The sequence below is a fragment of the Heterodontus francisci genome, chromosome 10 (assembly GCF_036365525.1).
Source record: "Heterodontus francisci isolate sHetFra1 chromosome 10, sHetFra1.hap1, whole genome shotgun sequence".
Classification (NCBI taxonomy): Eukaryota; Metazoa; Chordata; class Chondrichthyes; order Heterodontiformes; family Heterodontidae; genus Heterodontus; species Heterodontus francisci.
The window spans coordinates 117,302,488-117,328,540 of NC_090380.1; the positions used below are offsets into that span (position 1 = coordinate 117,302,488).

The 26,053-nt window shown below is 48.9% G+C and overlaps 1 protein-coding gene across 1 annotated transcript in view; it reads right to left on the reverse strand.

Moving 5' to 3' along the window:
• Nucleotides 1-26,053, reverse strand: part of robo1 (roundabout, axon guidance receptor, homolog 1 (Drosophila)) — a 1,072,119-nt gene that overhangs the window by 673,832 nt on the left and 372,234 nt on the right. The window contains exon 3 of the mRNA XM_068041298.1: nt 22,730-22,813. Coding sequence (XP_067897399.1) covers nt 22,730-22,813 — 84 coding nt within the window. The remainder of the gene's footprint in view (nt 1-22,729; nt 22,814-26,053) is intronic.

Sequence of the window (26,053 nt, forward strand, 5' to 3'; positions counted from 1 at the left end):
ATACACGGTGTCAGTGAATCTTCACTCTCCTCACACACACAGTCTCAGTGAATCTTCACTCTCCTCACACACACAGTGTCAGTGAATCTTCACTCTCCTCCTAAACAGTCTCAGTGAATCTTTACTCTCCTCCCACACACAGTGGCAGTGAATCTTCACTCTCCTCACACACACAGCGTCAGTAAATCCTCACTCTCCTCCCACATACACAGTCTCAGTGAATCTTCACTCTCCTCCCAAACAGTCTCAGTGAATCTTTACAGTCCTCCCACACACAGTGGCAGTGAATCTTCACTCTCCTCACACACACAGCATCAGTAAATCTTCACTCTCCTCCCACATACACAGTCTCAGTGAATCTTCACTCTCCTCCCACACACACACTATCAGTGAATCTTCACTCTCCTCACACACACAGTGTCAGTAAATCTTCACTCTCCTCCCGCACGCAGTCTCAGTGAATCTTCACTCTCGTCACACACACACAGTTTCAGTGAATCTTCACTCTCCTCCCAAACACACACACACAGTGTCAGTGATTCTTCACTCTCCTCACACACACATTGTCAGTGCATCTTCATTCTCCTCCCACATACACACATTGTCAGTGATTCTTCACTCGCCTCACACACACATTGTCAGTGATTCTTCACTCGCTTCACACACACAGTGTCAGTGATTCTTCACTCTCCTCACACACACAGTCTCAGTGATTCTTCACTCTCCTCCCACATACAGTGTCAGTGAATCTTCACTCTCCTCCCACACAAACAGTCTCAGTGCATCTTCACTCTCCTCCCACACACACACAGTGGCAGTGAATCTTCACTCTCCTCACACACACTGTGTCAGTGAATCTTCACTCTCCTCCCGCACACACACAGTATCTGTGAATCTTCACTCTCCTCACACACACAGTGGCAGTGATTCTTCACTCTCCTCACACACACAGTCTCATTGAATCTTCACTCTCCTCCCACACACAGTGGCAGTGAATCTTCACTCTCCTCACACACACAGTGTCAGTGAATCTTCACTCTCCTCACACACACAGTGTCAGTGCATCTTCACTCTCCTCCCACACACACACATTGTCAGTGAATCTTCACTCTCCTCCCACATACACACAGTGTCAGTGATTCTTCACTCTCCTCACACACACAGTGTCAGTGAATCTTCACTCTCCTCCCACACAAACAGTCTCAGTGAATCTTCACTCTCCTCCCACACATACACGGTGTCAGTGAATCTTCACTCTCCTCCCACATACACACAGTGTCAGTGATTCTTCACTCTCCTCGCACACACAGTGTCAGTGAATCCTGACTCTCCTCCCACACAAACAGTCTCAGTGAATCTTCACTCTCCTCCCACTCATACACGGTGTCAGTGATTCTTCACTCTCCTCACTCACACAGTGTCAGTGAATCTTCACTCTCCTCCCACACACGGTGGCAGTGAATCATCACTCTCCTCCCACACACAGTGGCAGTGAATCTTCACTGTCCTCCCACACACAGTGGCAGTGAATCTTCACTCTCCTCCCGCACACACACAGTATCTGTGAATCTTCACTCTCCTCACACACACATTGTCAGTGAATCTTCACTCTCCTCCCACATACACACAGTGTCAGTGATTCTTCACTCTCCTCACACACACAGTGTCAGTAAATCTTCACTCTCCTCCTAAAGAGTCTCAGTGAATCTTCACTCTCCTCCCATACACAGTGTCAGTGAATCTTCACTCTCCTCCCACACAAACAGTCTCAGTGAATCTTCACTCTCCTCCCACACATACACGATGTCAGTGAATCTTCACTCTCCTCACACACAGTGTCAGTGAATCTTCACTCTCCTCACACACATAGTGTCAGTGAATCTTCACTCTCCTCACACACACACAGTCTCAGTGAATCTTCTACTCCTCCCACACACAGTGGCAGTGAATCTTCACTCTCCTCCCACACACACAGGGTCAGTGAATCTTCACTCTCCTCACACACACACACAGTGTCAGTGAATCTTCACTCTCCTCCCACACACAGTGGCAGTGAATCTTCACTCTCCTCCCACACACAGTGTCAGTGAATCTTCACTCTCCTCCCGCACACACACAGTATCTGTGAATCTTCACTCTCCTCACACCCACAGTGTCAGTGAATCTGCACTCTCCTCCCACACACACAGTCTCAGTGCATCTTCGCTCTCCTCCCACACACACACAGTGGCAGTGAATCTTCACTCTCCTCACACACACAATGTCAGTGAATCTTCACTCCCCTCCCACATACACACAGTGTCAGTGATTCTTCACTCTCCTCACACACACAGTGTCAGTGAATCTTCACTCTCCTCCCACACAAACAGTCTCAGTGAATCTTCACTCTCCTCCCACACATACACGGTGTCAGTGAATCTTCACTCTTCTCCCACATACACACAGTGTCAGTGATTCTTCACTCTCATCGCACGCACAGTGTCAGTGAATCTTCACTCTCCTCCCACACAAACAGTCTCAGTGAATCTTCACTCTCCTCCCACACATACACTGTGTCAGTGATTCTTCACTCTCCTCACACACACAGTGTCAGTGAATCTTCACTCTCCTCCCACACACACACTCTCAGTGAATCTTCACCCTCCTCCCAACACACACAGTGTCAATGATTCTTCACTCTCCTCCCAAACAGTGGCAGTGAATCTTCACTCTCCTCCCACACACAGTGTCAGTGAATATTCACTCTCCTCCCACATACACACTCTCAGTGAATCTTCACCCTCCTCCCAACACACACAGTGTCAATGATTCTTCACTCTCCTCCCACACAGTGGCAGTGAATCTTCACTCTCCTCCCAGAAATACTGTCAGTGAATCTTTATTCTCTTCACACACACACACACATAGTGTTCGTGCATCTTCAGTCTCCTCCCACACACACACAGTGTCTGTGAATCTTCACTCTCCTCCCACACACTGTCAGTGAATCTTCACTCTCCTCCCACACACACACACAGTGTCAGTGATTCTTCACTCTCCTCACACACACAGTGTCAGTAAATCTTCTCTCTCTTCCCAAAAAGTCTGAGTGAAACTTCACTCTCCTCCCACACACACACAGTGTCAGTGAATCTTCACTCTCCTCACACACACAGTGTCAGTGAATCTTCACTCTCCTCCCACACACACACTCTCAGTGAATCTTCACCCTCCTCCCAACACACACAGTGTCAATGATTCTTCACTCTCCTCCCACACAGTGTCAGTGAATCTTCACTCTCCTCCCACACACACACTCTCAGTGAATCTTCACCCTCCTCCCAACACACACAGTGTGAATGATTCTTCACTCTCCTCCCACACACAGTGGCAGTGAATCTTCACTCTCCTCCCACACACAGTGTCAGTGAATCTTCACTCTACTCCCAGAATTACTGTCAGTGAATCTTTATTCTCTTCACACACACACATAGTGTTCGTGCATCTTCAGTCTCCTCCCACACACATACAGTGTCTGTGAATCTTCACTCTCCTCCCACACACAGTCAGTGAATCTTCACTCTCCTCCCACACACACACATAGTGTCAGTGATTCTTCACTCTCCTCACACACACAGTGTCAGTATATCTTCACTCTCCTCCCAAACAGTCTGAGTGAAACTTCACTCTCCTCACACACACAGTGTCAGTAAATCTTCACTCTCCTCCCAAACAGTCTGAGTGAATTTTCACTCTCCTCACACACACACCCAGTGTCAGAGAATCTTCACTCTCCTCCCACACACACAGTCTCAGTGAAACTTCACACTCCTCCCACACACACACAGTGTCAGTGAATCTTCACTCTCCTCGCACACACACAGTCTCAGCCAATCTTTACTCTCCTCACACACACACACACACACACACACAGTGTCAGTGCATCTTCACTCTCCTCCAAAACACACATGATCAGTGAATTTTCACTCTCCTCACACGCACACCCAGTGTCAGTGAATATTCACTCTCCTCACACACACATCCAGTGTCAGTGAATCTTCACTCTCCTCACACACACACCCAGTGTCAGTGAATCTTCACTCTCCTCCCACACACACAGTCTCAGCGAATCTTTACTCTCCTCTCACACACTCACAGTGTCAGTGAATCTTCACTCTCCGCGCACAGACACAGTCTCAGCAAATCTTCACTCTCCTGCCACACACACAGTCTCAGTGAATCATCACTCTCCTCACACACACACAGTGTCAGTGAATCTTCACGCTCCTCACACACACAGTCTCAGTGAATCTTCACTCTCTTCCCACAGACACAGTGTCAGTGAATCCTCACTTTCCTCCCACACACACAGTGTCAGTGAATATTCACTCTCCTCACACACACAGTCAGTGAATATTCACTCTTCTCCCGCACAATCAGTGTCAGTGAATCTTCACTCTCCTCACACACACAGTGTCAGTGAATCTTCACTCTCCTCCCACACACAGTGTCAGTGAATCTTCACTCTCCTCCCACACGCAGTGGCAGTGAATCTTCACTCTCCTCCCGCACACACACAGTATCTGTGAATCTTCACTCTCCTCACCCACACAGTGTCAGTGAATCTTCACTGTCCTCCCACACACAGTGGCAGTGAATCTTCACTCTCCTCCCGCACACACACAGTATCTGTGAATCTTCACTCTCCTCACCCACACAGTGTCAGTGCATCTTCACTCTCCTCCCACACACACAGTGTCAGTGATTCTTCACTCTCCTCACACACACACAGGGTCAGTGAATCTTCACTCTCCTCACACACACACACAGTGTCAGTGAATCTTCACTCTCCTCCCACACACAGTGGCAGTGAATCTTCACTCTCCTCACACACACAGTGTCAGTGAATCTTCACTGTCCTCCCACACACAGTGTCAGTGAATCTTCACTCTCCTCCCGCACACACACAGTATCTGTGAATCTTCACTCTCCTCACACCCACAGTGTCAGTGAATCTGCACTCTCCTCCCACACACACAGTCTCAGTGCATCTTCGCTCTCCTCCCACACGCACACAGTGGCAGTGAATCTTCACTCTCCTCACACACACAGTGTCAGTGAATCTTCACTCTCCTCACACACACAGTGTCAGTAAATCTTCACTCTCCTCCTAAACAGTCTCAGTGAATCTTTACTCTCCTCCCACACACAGTGGCAGTGAATCTTCACTCTCCTCACACACACAGTGTCAGTGAATCTTCACTCTCCTCACACACACTGTCAGTGAATCTTCACTGTCCTCCCACACAAACAGTCTCAGTGAATCTTCACTCTCCTCCCACACATACACGGTGTCAGTGAATCTTCACTCTCCTCACACACACAGTCTCAGTGAATCTTCACTCTCCTCACACACACAGTGTCAGTGAATCTTCACTCTCCTCCTAAACAGTCTCAGTGAATCTTTACTCTCCTCCCACACACAGTGGCAGTGAATCTTCACTCTCCTCACACACACAGCGTCAGTAAATCCTCACTCTCCTCCCACATACACAGTCTCAGTGAATCTTCACTCTCCTCCCAAACAGTCTCAGTGAATCTTTACAGTCCTCCCACACACAGTGGCAGTGAATCTTCACTCTCCTCACACACACAGCATCAGTAAATCTTCACTCTCCTCCCACATACACAGTCTCAGTGAATCTTCACTCTCCTCCCACACACACACTATCAGTGAATCTTCACTCTCCTCACACACACAGTGTCAGTAAATCTTCACTCTCCTCCCGCACGCAGCATCAGTAAATCTTCACTCTCCTCCCACATACACAGTCTCAGTGAATCTTCACTCTCCTCCCACACACACACTATCAGTGAATCTTCACTCTCCTCACACACACAGTTTCAGTGAATCTTCACTCTCCTCCCAAACACACACACACAGTGTCAGTGATTCTTCACTCTCCTCACACACACATTGTCAGTGCATCTTCATTCTCCTCCCACATACACACATTGTCAGTGATTCTTCACTCGCCTCACACACACATTGTCAGTGATTCTTCACTCGCTTCACACACACAGTGTCAGTGATTCTTCACTCTCCTCACACACACAGTCTCAGTGATTCTTCACTCTCCTCCCACATACAGTGTCAGTGAATCTTCACTCTCCTCCCACACAAACAGTCTCAGTGCATCTTCACTCTCCTCCCACACACACACAGTGGCAGTGAATCTTCACTCTCCTCACACACACTGTGTCAGTGAATCTTCACTCTCCTCCCGCACACACACAGTATCTGTGAATCTTCACTCTCCTCACACACACAGTGGCAGTGATTCTTCACTCTCCTCACACACACAGTCTCATTGAATCTTCACTCTCCTCCCACACACAGTGGCAGTGAATCTTCACTCTCCTCACACACACAGTGTCAGTGAATCTTCACTCTCCTCACACACACAGTGTCAGTGCATCTTCACTCTCCTCCCACACACACACATTGTCAGTGAATCTTCACTCTCCTCCCACATACACACAGTGTCAGTGATTCTTCACTCTCCTCACACACACAGTGTCAGTGAATCTTCACTCTCCTCCCACACAAACAGTCTCAGTGAATCTTCACTCTCCTCCCACACATACACGGTGTCAGTGAATCTTCACTCTCCTCCCACATACACACAGTGTCAGTGATTCTTCACTCTCCTCGCACACACAGTGTCAGTGAATCCTGACTCTCCTCCCACACAAACAGTCTCAGTGAATCTTCACTCTCCTCCCACTCATACACGGTGTCAGTGATTCTTCACTCTCCTCACTCACACAGTGTCAGTGAATCTTCACTCTCCTCCCACACACGGTGGCAGTGAATCATCACTCTCCTCCCACACACAGTGGCAGTGAATCTTCACTGTCCTCCCACACACAGTGGCAGTGAATCTTCACTCTCCTCCCGCACACACACAGTATCTGTGAATCTTCACTCTCCTCACACACACATTGTCAGTGAATCTTCACTCTCCTCCCACATACACACAGTGTCAGTGATTCTTCACTCTCCTCACACACACAGTGTCAGTAAATCTTCACTCTCCTCCTAAAGAGTCTCAGTGAATCTTCACTCTCCTCCCATACACAGTGTCAGTGAATCTTCACTCTCCTCCCACACAAACAGTCTCAGTGAATCTTCACTCTCCTCCCACACATACACGATGTCAGTGAATCTTCACTCTCCTCACACACAGTGTCAGTGAATCTTCACTCTCCTCACACACATAGTGTCAGTGAATCTTCACTCTCCTCACACACACACAGTCTCAGTGAATCTTCTACTCCTCCCACACACAGTGGCAGTGAATCTTCACTCTCCTCCCACACACACAGGGTCAGTGAATCTTCACTCTCCTCACACACACACACAGTGTCAGTGAATCTTCACTCTCCTCCCACACACAGTGGCAGTGAATCTTCACTCTCCTCCCACACACAGTGTCAGTGAATCTTCACTCTCCTCCCGCACACACACAGTATCTGTGAATCTTCACTCTCCTCACACCCACAGTGTCAGTGAATCTGCACTCTCCTCCCACACACACAGTCTCAGTGCATCTTCGCTCTCCTCCCACACACACACAGTGGCAGTGAATCTTCACTCTCCTCACACACACAGTGTCAGTGAATCTTCACTCTCCTCACACACATACACGGTGTCAGTGAATCTTCACTCTCCTCACACACACAGTCTCAGTGAATCTTCACTCTCCTCACACACACAGTGTCAGTGAATCTTCACTCTCCTCCTAAACAGTCTCAGTGAATCTTTACTCTCCTCCCACACACAGTGGCAGTGAATCTTCACTCTCCTCACACACACAGCGTCAGTAAATCTTCACTCTCCTCCCACATACACAGTCTCAGTGAATCTTCACTCTCCTCCTAAACAGTCTCAGTGAATCTTTACACTCCTCCCACACACAGTGGCAGTGAATCTTCACTCTCCTCACACACACAGCGTCAGTAAATCTTCACTCTCCTCCCACATACACAGTCTCAGTGAATCTTCACTCTCCTCCCACACACACACTATCAGTGAATCTTCACTCTCCTCACACACCCAGTCTCAGTGAATCTTCACTCTCCTCACACACACAGTGTCAGTGTATCTTCACTCTCCTGATACACAGAGTCTCAGTGAATCTTCACATCCACTGTTTTTAACATAATCAAGCTGCGTAACTCTTCTTGTAGGTGGTCATCAGGAAATCCTGAAGAATTGCCTGTATCAATATGCCAGCACCTGTAATACACATAGAGATCTGGTGTGGCTCACTGTACATCAGCTGCATGGAGGAGTAACTGATCGCTGGACACCCTGGGATGAATTTGAAATTTTTGTGTTTGCGTGAGTGAGCGCCTGTGCGATTTGAAGCGCGCATTCTTGGAATTCAGAACTGGCTCCTGCCACCTACAAATGTGAAGCAATTTTGAAAAAGACACTGGGAGGGTCGAAGTGAACAGTCAGCCAGTCGCCTGTTGTGCTCATTGAGGACCTCATTGAAAAGCTTATCAGGAGCAGTTTGCCAGTTTCAATAGGAGGGCATGTGGAAAATGTGTTGTTTGTGACACAGCAGGTTGTACAAGTCGTGAACACTACAGGTATGCATAAGGGCTATGGCAAGGGCTGATTAACATAATGCAGAGGCCCAAAATAAAGCTCAGCTGCTCCAAAGGTGCCACAGAATAGTCATTGCTGGAGCTGTAAGGTTTGATTTTCTTAATGATGAGTGGTAGGAAACTGGAGAGGGCTGTGAGCCTGCTGGCATCACTTGGGCACCTGCAGTTGGTAGTATAGTTGAGGCCATAATCAGATCAGTCATGATATGTGCTCGCTGAGGGAGTTGATATGGGAACAGGCTACTCTGATATGGGACAGAGCAGCTAGGATGAGCTTTAGCAGATACAACCTCCTGAACAGCAGGAGGCCAGAAGAGCACAGTAGGGGGCTGCAAGGGGAAGAAGAAGCTACCCAAGACATCGGGTCTACCACCCAAGAGTCAGCAACCTGCAAATGACAGAGCACCAGCGCCATAGGAGGCTACACTGGTCTCAGACCTTTGTGCACTGATCCACAATGACCTGAGGCCTCACGGCCCCCATGGCAGTCTCTTACCACAGCCGTCAAGGTCACCATCACCTTGAATTTCTATGCAGCCGGGGCATTCCAGGGATCAGCAGCAGACCTAGGTGGCATCTCGCAGTCTGCATTTCATCATGCCATCAGGCAGGTCACAGATGCCATATTCCAGAGGGTGGGAGACCACTTCCACTTTGACAAAGGTGGGCCAGCGCAGGCACACAGGACTTAGGCCTTTTCTGTCAATGATGAATTCCCTCAGCTTCAGGGCATTATCGATTGTATTCACTTGCCATCAAAGCACTGACAGACCAGCCAGTCAAATCCCTGAACAGAAAGGGCTACCACTCATTGAATGTCCAGCTGGTCTGTGAACACAGGAAGTGAATCTTACAGTTCTGCGCCCAGTTCCCAGGCAGCTGTCATGACTCTTTTATGCTGCGAGAGTCCTACCTCTTCAGGCTCACATCCAGACTCCGTAGGTGGCTGCTGAGGGATTAGGGTTATCCCCTAAATAAGTGGCTCCTGACGCTCTTCTGAAACCCAGACACGGATAGGGAGAGGTGCTACAACCAGAGCCATCTCCTAACACGGACCTGCATTGGACAGACCATTGGCCTCTTGAAGAAGCTCTTCCATTGCCTTGACCAGTCGGGTGGTGCCCTCAAATAGGAGCCAGCCAAAGTGTCCTGTATCGTGGTTGTCTGTTGCGCCCTGCAGACGTGACACTGCAAAGAGACCTGGAGATGGATGAAGAGGTGGAGCTGGAATACCTTTCCACCTCGGAGGAGGACCAGGAGGAGAAAGAAGAGGGTGAAGAGGTGGAGGTAGGGTTTGCCCAAGAGGTGGAGGGCGATCAGGCAGTGGAGGATGCCCAGCCATGCTGTTTCAGACCTCAGGGCGAGCTGCAGGCTGGCATGCCCACAAGGACCACATTGATTCAGCAGCGTTTTACCCGAGTGCCTCAGTGCCCTTATGACCGAAGAAATGTGAACTCACCTTCCAGCATGGACAGCTAACATTTCTTGAAGAGCCACATCTGTGAAGGCCCATTGCCAGCCATCACCATGGGAAATGTGGTTCCCACCACCAACACTCTCCAATATCACAAAGCATGGAAATACAGCAATGGCAAGACCCCTGCACCCTCAACCAGCCCACAAAGCCCTCAGCCTTTTTCACATAAAACATCAATAACACACGTATCTACTTGATAACAAACATGTGATATTGCAATGAAAACAGAAGAGCAGGCAAAGGTGGAAAACAGCACACAGGTGACCCATTAAGTGAATTCAATATCGTCACATCTTCCTCTCCCTACCAATTCTACGGGGTGTTCTGCCTGTGGCGGAGGATGACGTGGAGGCAGCCTGCTCCCTACTCTCTGCCTCCGGCTGAAATGCCTGTGGCTTCCGTTCTCATCTTGGAGGTGCCGTGGGGCCTCCTCCACAGGCTGCGCACATGCGTCATTGCAGGGGCTATCTCTGTCACAGGGCCTTGGCATCCAGATGGTTCCTGAGTCACAGGGACAAGGGGCTGAAGGGTGACACCAGTGCCCCCGAGGGGCGGTCCCTTCATCGGCCGCTATGAGTGTCTCAGCCTTTTCCTGACACCCTTGGATGTTGGTTGCAGCCACCAACTGAGACGCAGCTGGCATCCACTCCGAGCACCTCTGTGTCATCAGCAACACTGAGCAGTCAATACTACAGAGAGTTTCACTCTTTCTGTGCATAACAATATGCTGCTCCTGCACCCACTCAGAGTGGTGCTGCTTCTGGCTCTCCAAGAGGAAGCCCAATCTCTCAATGGAGGAGCTCATGCGATCAAAACCCTGAGTCATGACAGAGCACATGTGCTGCATGGCCTCATTTGCCTGCTCATGGCTCCTCAAGGCTGCAGGAAACTCCAACAAAAGGGAACTTACCTTCTCGAGGAAGACGCTCCTTGTTTGTGACACCCGAGGCTCAGCATCTTCGCCCAGCAAAGCATCACTGTGTCTATCCTCCGTCCTCTGAGGGGAACTGCCCACAGCCTCACCCTCCTCCTCATGTATAATGTAAGGTTCACCCAGCGCTCCCCATTCTATGCTAATCTGTGGTCCAACCGAGGTTTGTTTATGTTTAGAGATACAGCACTGAAACAGGCCCTTCGGCCCACCGAGTCTGTGCCGACCATCAACCACCCATTTATACTAATCCTACACTAATTCCATATTCCTACCACATCCCCACCTGTCCCTATATTTCCCTACCACCTACCTATACTAGGGGCAATTTATAATGGCCAATTTACCTATCAACCTGCAAGTCTTTTGGCTTGTGGGAGGAAACCGGAGCACCCAGAGGAAACCCACGCAGACACAGGGAGAACTTGCAAACTCCACACAGGCAGTACCCAGAATTGAACCCGGGTCGCTGGAGCTGTGAGGCTGCAGTGCTAACCACTGCGCCACTGTGAGGTGAGGTGAGTGTGTCTGTGCTGGTGACGAGGTATGATGTAACAGTGCAGATAACCACCCCCTCCCCCCGGCAGAGGCGGGCGGTGACGATTGTGCTGAGGCACTCTCCTCCCCCTCTGCAACTGGCTCCATGCGAAACACAGGAAAGGGGAAATGAGAACTCGTCGTACTCAACAATCGTCCCAGCACAACCATCCCCTCAGATGATAGCAGTCGAAGTGCCACGTCACACATTGGGCAGGAATCTCCTCCATGTCCTTCACATCAAGCTAGAGCAATCAAGTGATCCTGCTGTTCATGGCCTCTGGTCTCACCACCCCCCACAGACAGACTGCTGAGGACCCTGGTCTGCTCCATCGGAGTCCGAGTGTAGAGCTGGGTCACAACACCAGCCATTTCTTTGGGCTCTCTTCTCCTGCAGGATGAGGGGAGAATGATTCATGAGTAGGCTACCCTCCCTCATCTCTTCCAGCATGACACACACATGAGCTGATGTTCATGTCAGTGATGGCCCTTTCTGAATAGCAGCCCATATCTGAGGGTGGCTGCTGTCTCAGTGATGCAAATGGACACTTGATCTGACCATGTTAAGGAGAACTATGGATATTCTGCGAGGACAGCTCATATTCGTGTGGTGTTTACAGAGTTGGTGACTTATCACCCGGGTGCTGGTGGCCACGCACCTTACCAGACCTTATCAGGGCACTGAATTTCTTCCTGCACTGGATCCACATCCTTCTGATGAGTCTCTGGTTGTTGGCCTCTGTGGTCACCTCCATACATGCCCTCTTGGTCTCTCTCGGTGGATTTCTCCTTCCGGATGCTGGGAAAAGGACATCTCTCCTTCTGCCACAACATCCATTAGCATCTCAAGGAAAGCATCAAAAAATCTTGGTGCTTCCCCAGGGACAATGTACCCATGCATACACATGCCCTCTGACCTTCCTGCTACTCCATACCTTCAGCCAATGACAAGCCCATTCATGGCTGCTGTTTGCCTTTTAAAATCACCCTCAGTATCCAGGTCCTGCCTCTAGGCCACGCCCGATGCCCCTGATTGGGCACAGAACTCACCCCCAGGCCAATTAGGCTCTTTGCATATTAAAATAGCGTTGCCAACTCAGCACAGAGTCAGGACCTGGAAGTGTTCCAGGCGTCGGATTCCTGACCCCGGAATGAAATTTCAGCCACCTGAATCTGTTCCTCCCACTCAGTGACATGTTTGACGCTTCTCACTGTTTCCAGCTTCTGTCACAGTGAAATTCTCCAAACAGTCCTAAAAGATTTGAGGAATCTGTGTGTTCAATCAATTAAATTGTTGTCAACCGTTACTTTTAATGTTGGAGTTGATTTCATTGACGAGAACCCCACAGTGGGTGAGTCACTTTACTAATTATCGGCTGTTCTCTTCACAAAGTGACTCATGACAACGCAGCAGACCGCTGACATCATCAGAGTGCTACAAGTCGTGCACATGCGCAAACGGGCTGCAGCTTTCTGCTCATGCACGGCCTGCCGTCTTGCCAGGACTGGTTGGCGCATGTGCAGAAAACGTCATTGTGTAATGCGCCTGGTCGGTCTCCGCGCATGCGCTTGGTGTTCGCGCATCCATGATCAATTGTCATCACGTACTGCAACTGCATCGGGTATCTAACGCGCCCCTTTCACCCCCACCCCACTCGGCTGCTTTGGTCTTCACACATGTGCCAACCTTCAGCACGAGTTTCTGAAAGTGGAAGGAGAAGAGGTTTCGCTGCGGTCGCAGTCGTCGTATCTTCTGGTATTTTATTGCAAAGCGGAGATTGCTTGAAGGTGAGTTGATCTGCTGTTGTTTGCTCTGAGATGCATCCCATTTCCAGCGCACTGGGGCTGTGTGGAGACTCCAGAACAGCGCACTGTATTAAAATCCCTTTCCATTGTCTGGGGCTGTGTGGAGACTCCAGACCAGCGCACTGTATTAAAATCCCTTTCCATTGTCTGGGGCTGTGTGGAGACTCCAGACCAGCGCACTGTTATTAAAATCCCATTTCCAGCGCACTGGGGCTGTGAGGAGACTCCAGAACAGCGCACTGTATTAAAATCCCTTTCCATAGTCTGGGGCTGTGTGGAGACTCCAGAACAGCGCACTGTATTAAAATCCCTTTCCATAGTCTGGGGCTGTGTGGAGACTCCAGAACAGCGCACTGTATTAAAATCCCTTTCCATTGTCTGGGGCTGTGAGGAGACTCCAGAACAGCGCACTGTATTAAAATCCCTTTCCATTGTCTGGGGCTGTGAGGAGACTCCAGAACAGCGCACTGTATTAAAATCCCTTTCCATTGTCTGGGGCTGTGTGGAGACTCCAGAACAGCGCACTGTATTAAAATCCCTTTCCATAGTCTGGGGCTGTGTGGAGCTGGTACCTGTGTTCCAGTCCAGTGCACTGCAATCCATTCACAACCAGGAACAGTTTTCCAGTGCAATGTCACTTTCATTTCTCTAACGTTTCTATGGAGTGCCTTCTGTATTTCTCATCTCATGTTTCCCGTGTGGTCCCTTTAATAACTTTCCTGAACTGCAAATGTCGATGATGGCTACTTCAGTCGATTTTACAGAGCAGTTTCTTGCCACCTTCACAACCCAGGAGTATGAGAGTTATGACAACTTCAGCAGTAAACTGGGGATGTTTCAACTGGTAGCATGGTCTGCAGGCACATCCTGTAATGTTCTGATGAAAGGTCACTGACCTGAAACATTAACTCTGCTTCTCTCTCCACAGATGCTGCCAGACCTGCCGAGCATTTCCAGCGTTTCTTGTTTTTATTTCAGATTTCCAGCATCTGCAGTATTTTGCTTTTATTCCAGCTTGTAATAACTGTGTTAACAATGCTGTTTAAATGCGCTTTGCTGTTGTGCTTACAGGCAATGGGGAGTCTATTTAAAAAAGTGAGCACCCATACGCTTGAGAGGGAGAACAAGAGACAGCGAATCGAAATTCCCAGCCGCTGTAAGTATACCTCAGTGAGGCTATACTGTGTACACTATGGGCAGCCATGCATCCATTCCACTGGGGTGAGACCGAATCAGAGGTAGGTGCTGCGGTCGCTACATTTCCACTTGTGTAGTGTGTCAGTCCTGTTACGCTGTTCCTTGATGCACATCGAACCAAGATGAGATTTTCAGCATCAATACATCTCATTAGTGAGATGCTGTGCCCACAAAGCCACGTGTATGCTGCCCCCTCCTAGAGTGAATTTCTCTTAGGTTTCTACAGAGTCCCTTCTTTGTTACCTCCTGGATGGAGCAAATGGCTGGTGAGCCACCTCTGTGCAACCTCCTCTGCACTGCGAACCAGGCACGTACCAGCTTTTGGGACCTTGTCATGGTGCGCATGTAAACTGCTGCCAACAACACACCTGGGGATGGCTGAGGTTTTGCTGAGAGCTCGAAGAACTTGGGCGTGCTCATTGAATGTCTGTGTAACTTTTCAGTATCTTGCCCTGGGCTGTGAGACCTTCATCACTGTGAAATTCCATGCGATCAAGAACAAACTGCGTGTCAGCTCCTACCATCTTGTACATACCAGCTACCTGCATCTTCTCCATTCAGAATTTGTTGTCCTGCAAACATGCTATTGTTGTGCAGAGGCATCTCGGACTGTCTTTGGAGAGGCTCGCCCCTAACTGCCGCTGGCCTGCATCTCAGACACCCACGAGGACGGACATGGCTGCTGCCACTGCGATTACAGAGGAACAGCCAACGTCCCTCAGCTACAATGAGAAACACCGTTTGCTTTTGGACCAATTGTATCAGCTATAGCAGGTTGTTCTGCAGAGTGGAATAGTGTATTTCATATGAAAACTGAACTGGCTGTGGTGACAGACTCTCCACTGGCAACAAGGACTGTCCAATGAGATGGAGCATCTTGATGAAGATGTGGAGCCAAGTTGTTTGCCCAACAATTGCCCGGAGGCACCTTCGGATGGAGGTGGCCCTGAGGTGGAAATCAGCCGTGTGCCACAATCCATGGTTGCTGAACATCCCACCTCCTGGCCTAATGAACTGATGGACCATACTTACACCTGCCTGTTCATAGGTCCACTTCCCCCACCTGTGGAATCCTCTCCTTGCTGTCCAATCACACTGACAGAACCTTACCGATGGGCACTGACACACAGGCACCTGTTTCTGCACCCATCACAGCAGCAGACATGGACATACAATCACCTGTTTCCCCATCCACCCTTGAAACAACCATGCAGAGCCTTGTGATACTCCGCAATCACCAGCTGCTGCCTGTCAATCAGAGAGGGCGCCCAAAGGGGTCAAGCGCTTGGGGAACATTCAGCAAGAGAGCGAGCGCTAAAGGAAACAAGCCTGCTGTATCCAGTGGTAGCACGAATGCAAATGCTCTTGTTGATTACACGACTGCTGAAGTGGGAGTGCAGCCACACCATTCTCCATCCCCTACGTTGGCTAGAATGTGGAACAGCTTAGACGACTTCAAGGCAAAGGTAGGTAAGAGTGAAAGATATAGAAGGCGATGCCGATAGTGGTAGGCAGTATGAGGTGAGAGTGGATGGGAAGGTGCGTAACCACTAACACGGAACAGCTGGGCGAAATGGCCTGTTTTATGCCCAAAGTCAAAAAGAAATGTGCTTCTTTTGCCAGCACCTTTAATTCATTCCTGTTGGACCTGAGAGCAGCATTGAACCACCACGGGATAGGGGCAGTAACATCATCCTGACTCCTACAGCTAAGGTGGGTAATAAATGCTTAATTGCTGATGTTATCAGTTGATGCCTTTACTGCAGAACTTTAAAAACGCGTGCTCAACAGTAATTTCATTGGAGGGAGGGAAGCTCTGACACTGGTGTCTGCCTTTCTTTCATTTCGTGTAAAACATTCCTTGAGACATAAGGACGACATTCAAACAATGGAGGCAGTGCAGGAGAAGACACAAGGATGTGCCGAGCAACCGGATCATGCTGCGGAGCTGGTCACGATGTGGAAAGGATGAAGTGGACATTGGGATGCATCATCTGCAGCCCAGACTCTGGTGACTTTGCACTGACTTTGCCTTTTTCACATGGACAATACAGTAGTGGAATAGAGAGCCAAACATTCATTCACCGCAAGGCTCTCCAGGAACAATCTCTTCAGTTCTGCGCAGCAGAGACTCGGCCTGTCTGTTTCTCAGGAATGCTGGCGACACAACACTCATGTATCCAAGCACAGCCGTGCCGCAAATGCCTCATGGACTTAATAAAATTGATCAAGAATTAAACTCAGAATTGTTGAGGTTACTTTGTTGATGTTGGTCCCTACTTTCCGACTGTACTTCAGATATTTCAACTGTGGTCCTTGGTGGGGGAGCGGGGGGGGGGGGGGGTGCCTGGAGGGTAGTTAAAATCAGAACTGCCTGAAGGAGGGTATGCAAAAGGCAGGGCCTGGACACCTGGAATATCTGACAAAGTAGGGGAGCGGGCAGTTACATGAAGGACTTTGAGCCTGGAGGCAGCGGCTGGATGGGGGTTTGCGGGGAGCGAGAGGCCGGATAGCGGGGTGCAGACCGAGTGCTGGAAGTGAGAGCGAGAGGCCGGATAGCGGGGTGATAAATCTGCAATAAACTGAGCAGCTACATTTTCTGTGGTAAATTGAGCAACGCCATCTTTAATCCTGGCAGCTGCCTGAACATCACAGACAGTGACATTTCAGTGGAAGAGGCTGCATTTGTGTATGTGCTAGTACAGCGCCACCTAGTGGTTGTGTTGTCAGCAAATGCAGCCTTCTCTTTATTCTCACTGTGCCCTCTATAGCAACCTGCATTTAAAAAAGCATCTTTAACATAGGCATACGCTCAAGGTGCTTCACAGGAGCGTTGTCGAACAAAATCTGAAACCGAGCCCTCTAAGCCGATATTCAGACCCGTCACTAAAAGCTTGGACAAAGAGGTATGTTTTAATGAACATTCTAAAGGCGATGAGAGAGGCGAAGAGGTTTAGGGAGGGAATTACAGAGCTTGGGGCCCAGACAACTGAAGGCACAGCCACACAGTGATTAAAATCAGGGATGTTCAAGAGGCCAGAATTAGACGAGCGCAGAGATCTCAGAGGGTTTTGGTGCTGGAGGAGATTACAGAGATAGGGAGGGGTGAGGCCATGGAGGGATTTGAAAACTAGGATGAGGATGTTAATACTGGGGCATTGCTGAACCAGAGACAATGTAGATCAGCGAACACAGGAGTGATAAGTGAATGGGACTGAATGTGAATTAGCACATGGGCAGCAGAGTTTTCATAAAGTCTACAAACAACATGCTGCTCTGCTGGTTTCCAACAGCACTGGTACTTCATCACCAGAGGCCATTTACCTGGCTGAGAGTCTCGATAGTGAGGCCATACAGGCGATCCAGTCCTTCAGACTGGGGACTGGGTTTACCAGGGCAAGTGTTAATTCATACTCTCAGCAAGTTCACAAGGTCAGAGCTGCTAAATTGCTGCAGTCGGCTTTAGAATGCTTTGCTGCGTGTGGAATGGAATCTCAGAGACAGGGTCTTACCAGGTTCAATTCCCGGTCTCTGCCGACGGATCTCTCACCACAGCCAGAAGAATGGTTAGAGATTCAACTGGCTTCAGTGATCCAGGGTTAGAGAGAGGAAGATTCAGACCACTCCTGAACACCATTCAGTGACCCAGCTGGAGGGTGACCCTGGTTAGACAATGACCCCGGCTGGAGAGTGACCCCTGTCTGACAGTGACTCCAGCTGGACAGTAACCTTTGCTGGAAAGTGACCCCAAATTGACAGTGAGCCCTGCTGGACAGTGTCCGCTGTTGGAGAATGCCTGTGTGTGCACTATCTGGCTGTTATAAAGTGACACATCAACTCATTGTCTGGGAACATGTGAGAAACAGCTCACTTAGGTGTTCCGGAAGATGGCGACTGTTACCCAACAAACTATAAACAGCAGGTGTTTTTCAAACTATTTTTTACCATTACCAGTGATGTATGGATTATGGGGATCATTCCTGGTGATGTATGGTTTATGGGGATCATTCCTGGTGATGTATGGTTTATGGGGATCATTCCCGGTGATGTATGGTTTATGGGGATCATTCCCGGTGATGTATGGTTTATGGGGATCATTCCTGGTGATGTATGGTTTATGGGGATCATTCCCGGTGATGTATGGTTTTTGGGGATCATTCCCGGTGATGTATGGTTTATGGGGATCATTCCTGGTGATGAATGGTTTATGGGGATCATTCCTGGTGATGTATGGTTTTTGGGGATCATTCCTGGTGATGTATGGATTATGGGAATCATTCCTGGTGATGTATGGTTTTTGGGAATCATTCCTGGTGATGTATGGATTATGAGGATCATTCCTGGTGATGTATGGATTATGGGGATCATTCCTGGTGATGTGTGGTTTTTGGGGATCATTTCCGGTGATGTAAGGATTATGGGAATCATTCCTGGTGATGTGTGGTTTATGGGGATCATTCCTGGTGATATATGGTTTATGGGGATCATTCCTGGTGATGTATGGTTTATGGGGATCATTCCCGGTGATGTATGGTTTTTGGGGATCATTCCCGGTGATGTATGGTTTATGGGGATCATTCCTGGTGATGTATGGTTTTTGGGGATCATTCCTGGTGATGTATGGTTTATGGGGATCATTCCCGGTGATGTATGGTTTATGGGGATCATTCCTGGTGATGTATGGTTTTTGGGGATCATTCCTGGTGATGTATGGATTATGGGAATCATTCCTGGTGATGTATGGATTATGGGAATCATTCCTGGTGATGTATGGATTATGAGGATCATTCCTGGTGATGTATGGTTTTTGGGGATCATTCCTGGTGATGTATGGATTATGGGAATCATTCCTGGTGATGTATGGTTTTTGGGGATCATTCCTGGTGATGTATGGATTATGGGAATCATTCCTGGCAATGTATGTATTATGGGAATCATTCCTGGTGATGTATGGATTATGAGGATCATTCCTGGTGATGTATGGTTTTTGGGGATCATTTCCGGTGATGTATGGTTTATGGGGATCATTCCTGGTGATGTAAGGATTATGGGAATCATTCCTGGTGATGTATGGATTATGAGGATCATTCCTGGTGATGTATGGATTATGGGGATCATTCCTGGTGATGTGTGGTTTTTGGGGATCATTTCCGGTGATGTAAGGATTATGGGAATCATTCCTGGTGATGTATGGATTATGGGGATCATTCCTGGTGATGTGTGGTTTATGGGGATCATTCCTGGTGATGTATGGTTTTTGGGGATCATTTCCGGTGATGTATGGTTTATGGGGATCATTCCTGGTGATGTGTGGTTTATGGGGATCATTCCTGGTGATGTATGGATTATGGGGATCATTCCTGGTGATGTGTGGTTTATGGGGATCATTCCTGGTGATGTATGGATTATGGGGATCATTCCTGGTGATGTATGGTTTATGGGGATCATTCCTGGTGATGTATGGATTATGGGGATCATTCCTGGTGATGTGTGGTTTATGGGGATCATTCCTGGTGATGTGTGGTTTTTGGGGATCATTCCTGGTGATGTAAGGATTATGGGAATCATTCCTGGTGATGTGTGGTTTATGGGGATCATTCCTGGTGATGTATGGATTATAGGGATCATTCCTGGTGATGTATGGATTATGGGGATCATTCCTGGTGATGTATGGTTTATGGGGATCATTCCTGGTGATGTATGGATTATGGGGATCATTCCTGGTGATGTGTGGTTTATGGGGATCATTCCTGGTGATGTGTGGTTTTTGGGGATCATTCCTGGTGATGTAAGGATTATGGGAATCGTTCCTGGTGATGTGTGGTTTATGGGGATCATTCCTGGTGATGTATGGATTATAGGGATCACGTCTCCTTCTACAGGTGCTGATGTGTTTGGAGAACTGTGACCATTGCCATTGATACTGATTTCAGGAGCAAGCAGTGCAATGATGCCATCACAGCACAAACACTTTGTTTTGACCGCGAGCATTTAACACGCAGAATAAAAGCTGTGGTCGGTGGGGAGGTCACATTGATTTTTGACTTTATACTTCACAGTGGGGGGGCCGGGCTCGGAGTTTTCATCATATGCCTTAAAATCATGCTGGGAGTTTATAATATGGGTCTTAACAGTGGGTGAGGTTCCCTCTCAGGAACACAAAGTGGCAAGATTTACCTGTGACCTTTCTTTTCCCTCACGAACTTCCCGCTCGCACATCAGGTTTTCCATGATCCTGGGTTTTTCCCTTCTCAACACAGGCATTGCCCTTTAATTAGCTGATGGATCCCACAGGTACTCTGGGTAGGGGGTTGGGCTAGGACATACCTTCCAACTTTCTGAAACAAACACTGACCAGTCACAAAATAACTTGAAGAGGTAAACGATGGAAATACCGCCTAGTGTTTAATTTGTCCAGGAGTTAGAAGTCTAACTTTTAGCACTTTGGTCGTTTGGTAGTTCAAAACTTGAGTATTGCTGAAAAAAGAGACATGCTGTCGAAGCTTTTCATCTTGCACTCATCAGGACAGCCACAAGAATGCCAAATTTCAAAGCGGCAATACAGAGTTGGCAATGATCCGATCAGAGTAGCCATTATCCCTTTCCTCGACATGTCAGTTGAGAAATCTGCTCATAGGTTCGCTACCACTGTCTATTGCTAGCCTACCTTAACTGGTCAACATACACGTTGGGGTTCCTACAGCGCCACACTCTATAACATTGGCCTTACTGGCAATCTCATAAATAGGGCCCGAGCAATTTTTCTCACTGTGCAAGCTTGATGCTGATATAGGGCGAATCAAAGCTATCCTGTGGGATTACGACTACCCTGATTGGATCACTGCTCAATGCATATCACACATACTCACGATTGAGCCTACGGCTGCCACCTTTGGACCTGAAAAGTGCCCAGTCTACCTCAAATTACCCTGGAAGGGTAAGGTATCCCAGAAATGTGAGCATCAGGTGAAGCTAGCTGTTTCACACTGCTACTATGCAGTGGCAACACAAGTGATATTTTCCACTAACGGGATACTGCCGTCAAGCCAAAAAGATGTTCTGTCTACGACACAAATGAGTAATGTGGCATATGAATTCCAATGCCAGTGCGATGCCAGGTACGTGGTCCGTACATCCCAACGGTTGGCGGATCGTATCAAACAGCACGTCCCTTTGGCTGGTCGCAATAGGTAGACTACTGACCTTTCTCAACAAGCCCGTATGTGCAAAACCCAGAACACAATGTCTAATATAAGATGTGATTTCGTGATTAGACAACACTGACTGAACAATCCTGTGTGTGCTAAGAATTACACTAACAACCAGTTTAAGGTTATCAGTCAGGTTCGCAATGTGGTTCACTTATGCTTGCTAGAAGCTACATATATTCATATGTAGGGACCTGTCCTCTGCAGACAAAAGGAACATGTCCAGGTTTTGCCCTTATTTTGAATTAAACAAAAGCGTGGGACGACAATAGTTCCCTGGCGCATTCTCCATGGCAACGCCATGACCAGTCATCTTGCCAACCAATCAAGCACCCTTTTCTCATGCAGTATAAATTGTTGCTCTCTTTGAAATTTGGCATTCCTATGTCTGTCCTGATGAGTGCAAGACAAAAGCTTCGACAGCATATTTTTTTTTTAGCACTTTGGTTAGTTATGCAGTGAGCGAAACCTTTTAGCACCTTCCATCTATCTCACAGAAACGTCAGATCCATTAGCCTCTTGTAATCACACTCACACACTTAACAATTCATTTTAAATGGAAGCAGACAATAAACGACAATTTAGGATTTGGACTTGCAATGTGAACAAAATCAATCTGAAGGAGTGATTAAATGTACAGTCTGGAGTGGGTACTGAGTGGGTTTTGTCGGCTGTGTGTGAGTTGGGAGATGTGGCTGGAATGAGGGAACACAGCAATGTTAGGGGAATTGATAAAGAGCAAGAGGAAGAGGAGGAGGAAGGGGACGGTAACCACGGTGATGAGGAGTTGGAGGAGGAAGGGGAGGGTAACCATGGTGATGAGGGGGTTGGAGGAGGAAGGGGAGGGTATGCAGGAAGGTGAGCAATAGTGAGAGAGGGAGAGGGAGAGGTAGAGAGAGAGAGAGCATGTTCTACCTGTGTAGCCAAAGGAAGTGTCATCGTTGTCAGAGGTGGGGGCTGGTGTTCCACTCTCGTTCCCCCTCTCCTGGCTGACGGGGTCTGTCGGGAGAAACATCAAAGCTGCTGATGGGTTCGTGACGGGAGAGACATGCGGCATTTTGAACAGAGACTGCTTGGACACAGACAGATCCACGAACAAGATATGGACATGCAGCAACCACAATGAACTGACAATCTCTGCCCTGCTCAATGATGCCCACGTCATGATGTGCCACTCTCACCATCGCTCCCCTGCTAGCCCTTGCTGTCTATCCTCTCCTCTGTCTTTCTAATTGAGCTTCCTTCCCCAGAGTCACGATGAAATACCCCTCTCTCTCTGTTACAGGCTCCAGCAAGAAAGTAAATAAATGGCTACATACAGGGGAGACAAATGATATGAGTCGCTCATTTTCAGGCACAGAGTTAATCAAAGCTAACATGACCCATCCTCTGCCTGTTGACAATCACAAACCTCAGAGACAATAATCCCAACTGGCTACACAGGTAGTATTAACTGTGTGGGTTGGGTCGGGGGCTGGGGGAGGGCAGTGGGGTGTTTTAGAGGTAAATACTACACCTTCCCCATCAGCGATGGGGACGAGGAAAGCATAATGGAGCAAGCTGGTTACGAAAGGAAAGCATCACATTTGCGGCTAACGCCACTCAACAAACTGTCTGGTTTGAAGTCAAGAAGGGAAAGGCACCCCAGGGCTGGGGGAGAACTCAGGCCAACACCTGCAGGAGTTTAGGTGGGATGACTTGCTCACCATAGCAACCAGCACAATAAAAGAATAGAAGTCTCTCCACTCAGACAGGAATAAAATTGGGCTGCGGGAAAGCTGTTGGATGAGGTATCGTGAAAACTGCTCAAGGTTTCGCAACATTGTGTTAAACGGTGATTAAAGCAACTGACTGAAAGACAGAAACGGATAGAGAGAAAGAGTGAGAGAGAGAAGTACAGTGAGTTAGAGAGACTGAGAGAGAAATTGAGTGAGACTGGAGAGAGAAACAGTAAGCGAGAGAGAGAGAGACAATGAGTGAGAGAGAGACAGAGTGAGAGAGCGAGAGAGAGAGAGACAGTGAGCGAGAGAGAGGGCGAGAGACAGTGAGCGAGAGAGAGGGCGAGAGACAGTGAGCGAGAGAGAGGGAGAGAGACAATGACTGAGAGAGAGAGAGACAGAGTGAGAGAGACAGTGAGCGAGAGAGAGACAGAGAGTGAGCGAGAGAGATAGACAGTGAGAGAGAGAGAGAGAGACAGTGAGTGAGAGAGAGAGACAGTGAGTGAGAGACAGAGTGAGAGAGAGGAGAGAGCGAGAGGGAGACAGTGAGTGAGAGAGAGAGACAGTGAGCAAGAAAGACAGAGACAGTGAGCGAGAGAGAGAGACAGTGAGCGAGAGAGAGAGAGAGAGACAGTGAGCGAGAGAGAGAGACAGTGAACGAGAGAGAGAGTGACCGAGAGAGAGAAACAGTGAGCGAGAGAGAGACAGTGAGCGAGAGAGAGAGACAGTGAGTGAGAGAGAGAGACAGTAAGCGAGAGAGAGAGAGAGACAGTGAGCGAGAGAGAGAGACAGTGAGTGAGAGAGAGGGAGACAGTGAGTGAGCAAGAGAGAGAGAGCGAGAGAGAGAGAGAGACAGTGAGTGAGCGAGAGAGACAGTGAGTGAGAGAGAGACAGTGAGTGAGAGAGAGACAGTGAGTGAGCGAGCGAGAGAGAGAGACAGTGAGCGAGAGAGGGAGAGACAGTGAGTGAGCGAGAGAGAGACAGTGAGTGAGCGAGAGAGAGAGACAGTGAGTGAGCGAGAGAGAGAGAGAGGGAGACAGTGAGCGAGAGAGAGGGAGACAGTACGCGAGAGAGAGAGAGACAGTGAGCGAGAGAGGGAGAGACAGTGAGTGAGCAAGAGAGAGAGACAGTGAGTGAGAGACAGTGAGTGAGTGAGAGACAGTGCGAGAGAGAGAGAGAGAGACAGTGAGCGAGAGAGGGAGAGACAGTGAGTGAGTGAGAGAGAGAGAGAGACAGAGACAGTGAGTAAGAGAGAGAGAGAGAGAGAGAGGGACAGTGAGTGAGCGAGAGAGAGACAGTGAGTGAGAGAGAGAGAGACAGTGAGTGAGAGAGCGAGTGAGACAGTGAGTGAGAGAGCGAGTGAGACAGTGAGTGAGCGAGAGAGAGAGACAGTGAGTGAGCGAGAGAGAGAGACAGTGAGTGAGCCAGAGAGAGACAGTGAGTGACAGACAGTGAGTGAGAGAGAGGAGAGAGCGAGAGGGAGACAGTGAGCGAGAGAGGGAGAGACAGTGAGTGAGAGAGAGAGTGACAGACAGTGAGTGAGCGAGAGAGACAGTGAGCGAGAAAGGGAGAGATAGTGAGTGAGCAGGAGAGAGAGAGACAGTGAATGAGAGACAGTGAGTGAGAGAGAGACAGTGAGCGAGAGAGAGAGAGAGAGACAGTGAGCGAGAGAGGGAGAGACAGTGAGTGAGAGAGAGAGAGACAGTGAGTAAGAGAGAGAGAGAGGGACAGTGAGCGAGCGAGAGAGAGAGAGTGAGTGAGCGAGAGAGACTGTGAGTGAGCGAGAGAGACAGTGAGTGAGAGAGAGAGAGACAGTGAGTGAGAGAGAGAGAGAGACAGTGAGTGAGAGGGAGGGAGACAGTGAGTGAGCAAGAGAGAGAGAGCGAGAGAGAGAGAGAGACAGTGAGTGAGCGAGAGAGACAGTGAGTGAGAGAGAGACAGTGAGTGAGAGAGAGAGACAGTGAGTGAGTGAGAGACAGTGAGTGAGAGAGAGACAGTGAGTGAGCGAGAGAGAGAGAGAGACAGTGAGTGAGCGAGAGAGAGACAGTGAGCGAGAGAGGGAGAGACAGTGAGTGAGCGAGAGAGAGACAGTGAGTGAGCGAGAGAGAGAGACAGTGAGTGAGCGAGAGAGAGAGAGAGGGAGACAGTGAGCGAGAGAGAGGGAGACAGTACGCGAGAGAGAGAGAGACAGTGAGCGAGAGAGGGAGAGACAGTGAGTGAGCAAGAGAGAGAGACAGTGAGTGAGAGACAGTTAGTGAGAGAGAGAGAGACAGTGAGCGAGAGAGGGAGAGAGACAGTGAGCGAGAGAGGGAGAGACAGTGAGTGAGGGAGAGACAGTGAGTGAGTGAGAGAGAGAGAGAGACAGAGACAGAGACAGTGAGTAAGAGAGAGAGAGAGAGAGAGAGAGGGACAGTGAGTGTGCGAGAGAGAGACAGTGAGTGAAAGAGAGAGAGACAGTGAGTGAGAGAGCGAGTGAGACAGTGAGTGAGCGAGAGAGAGAGACAGTGAGTGAGCGAGAGAG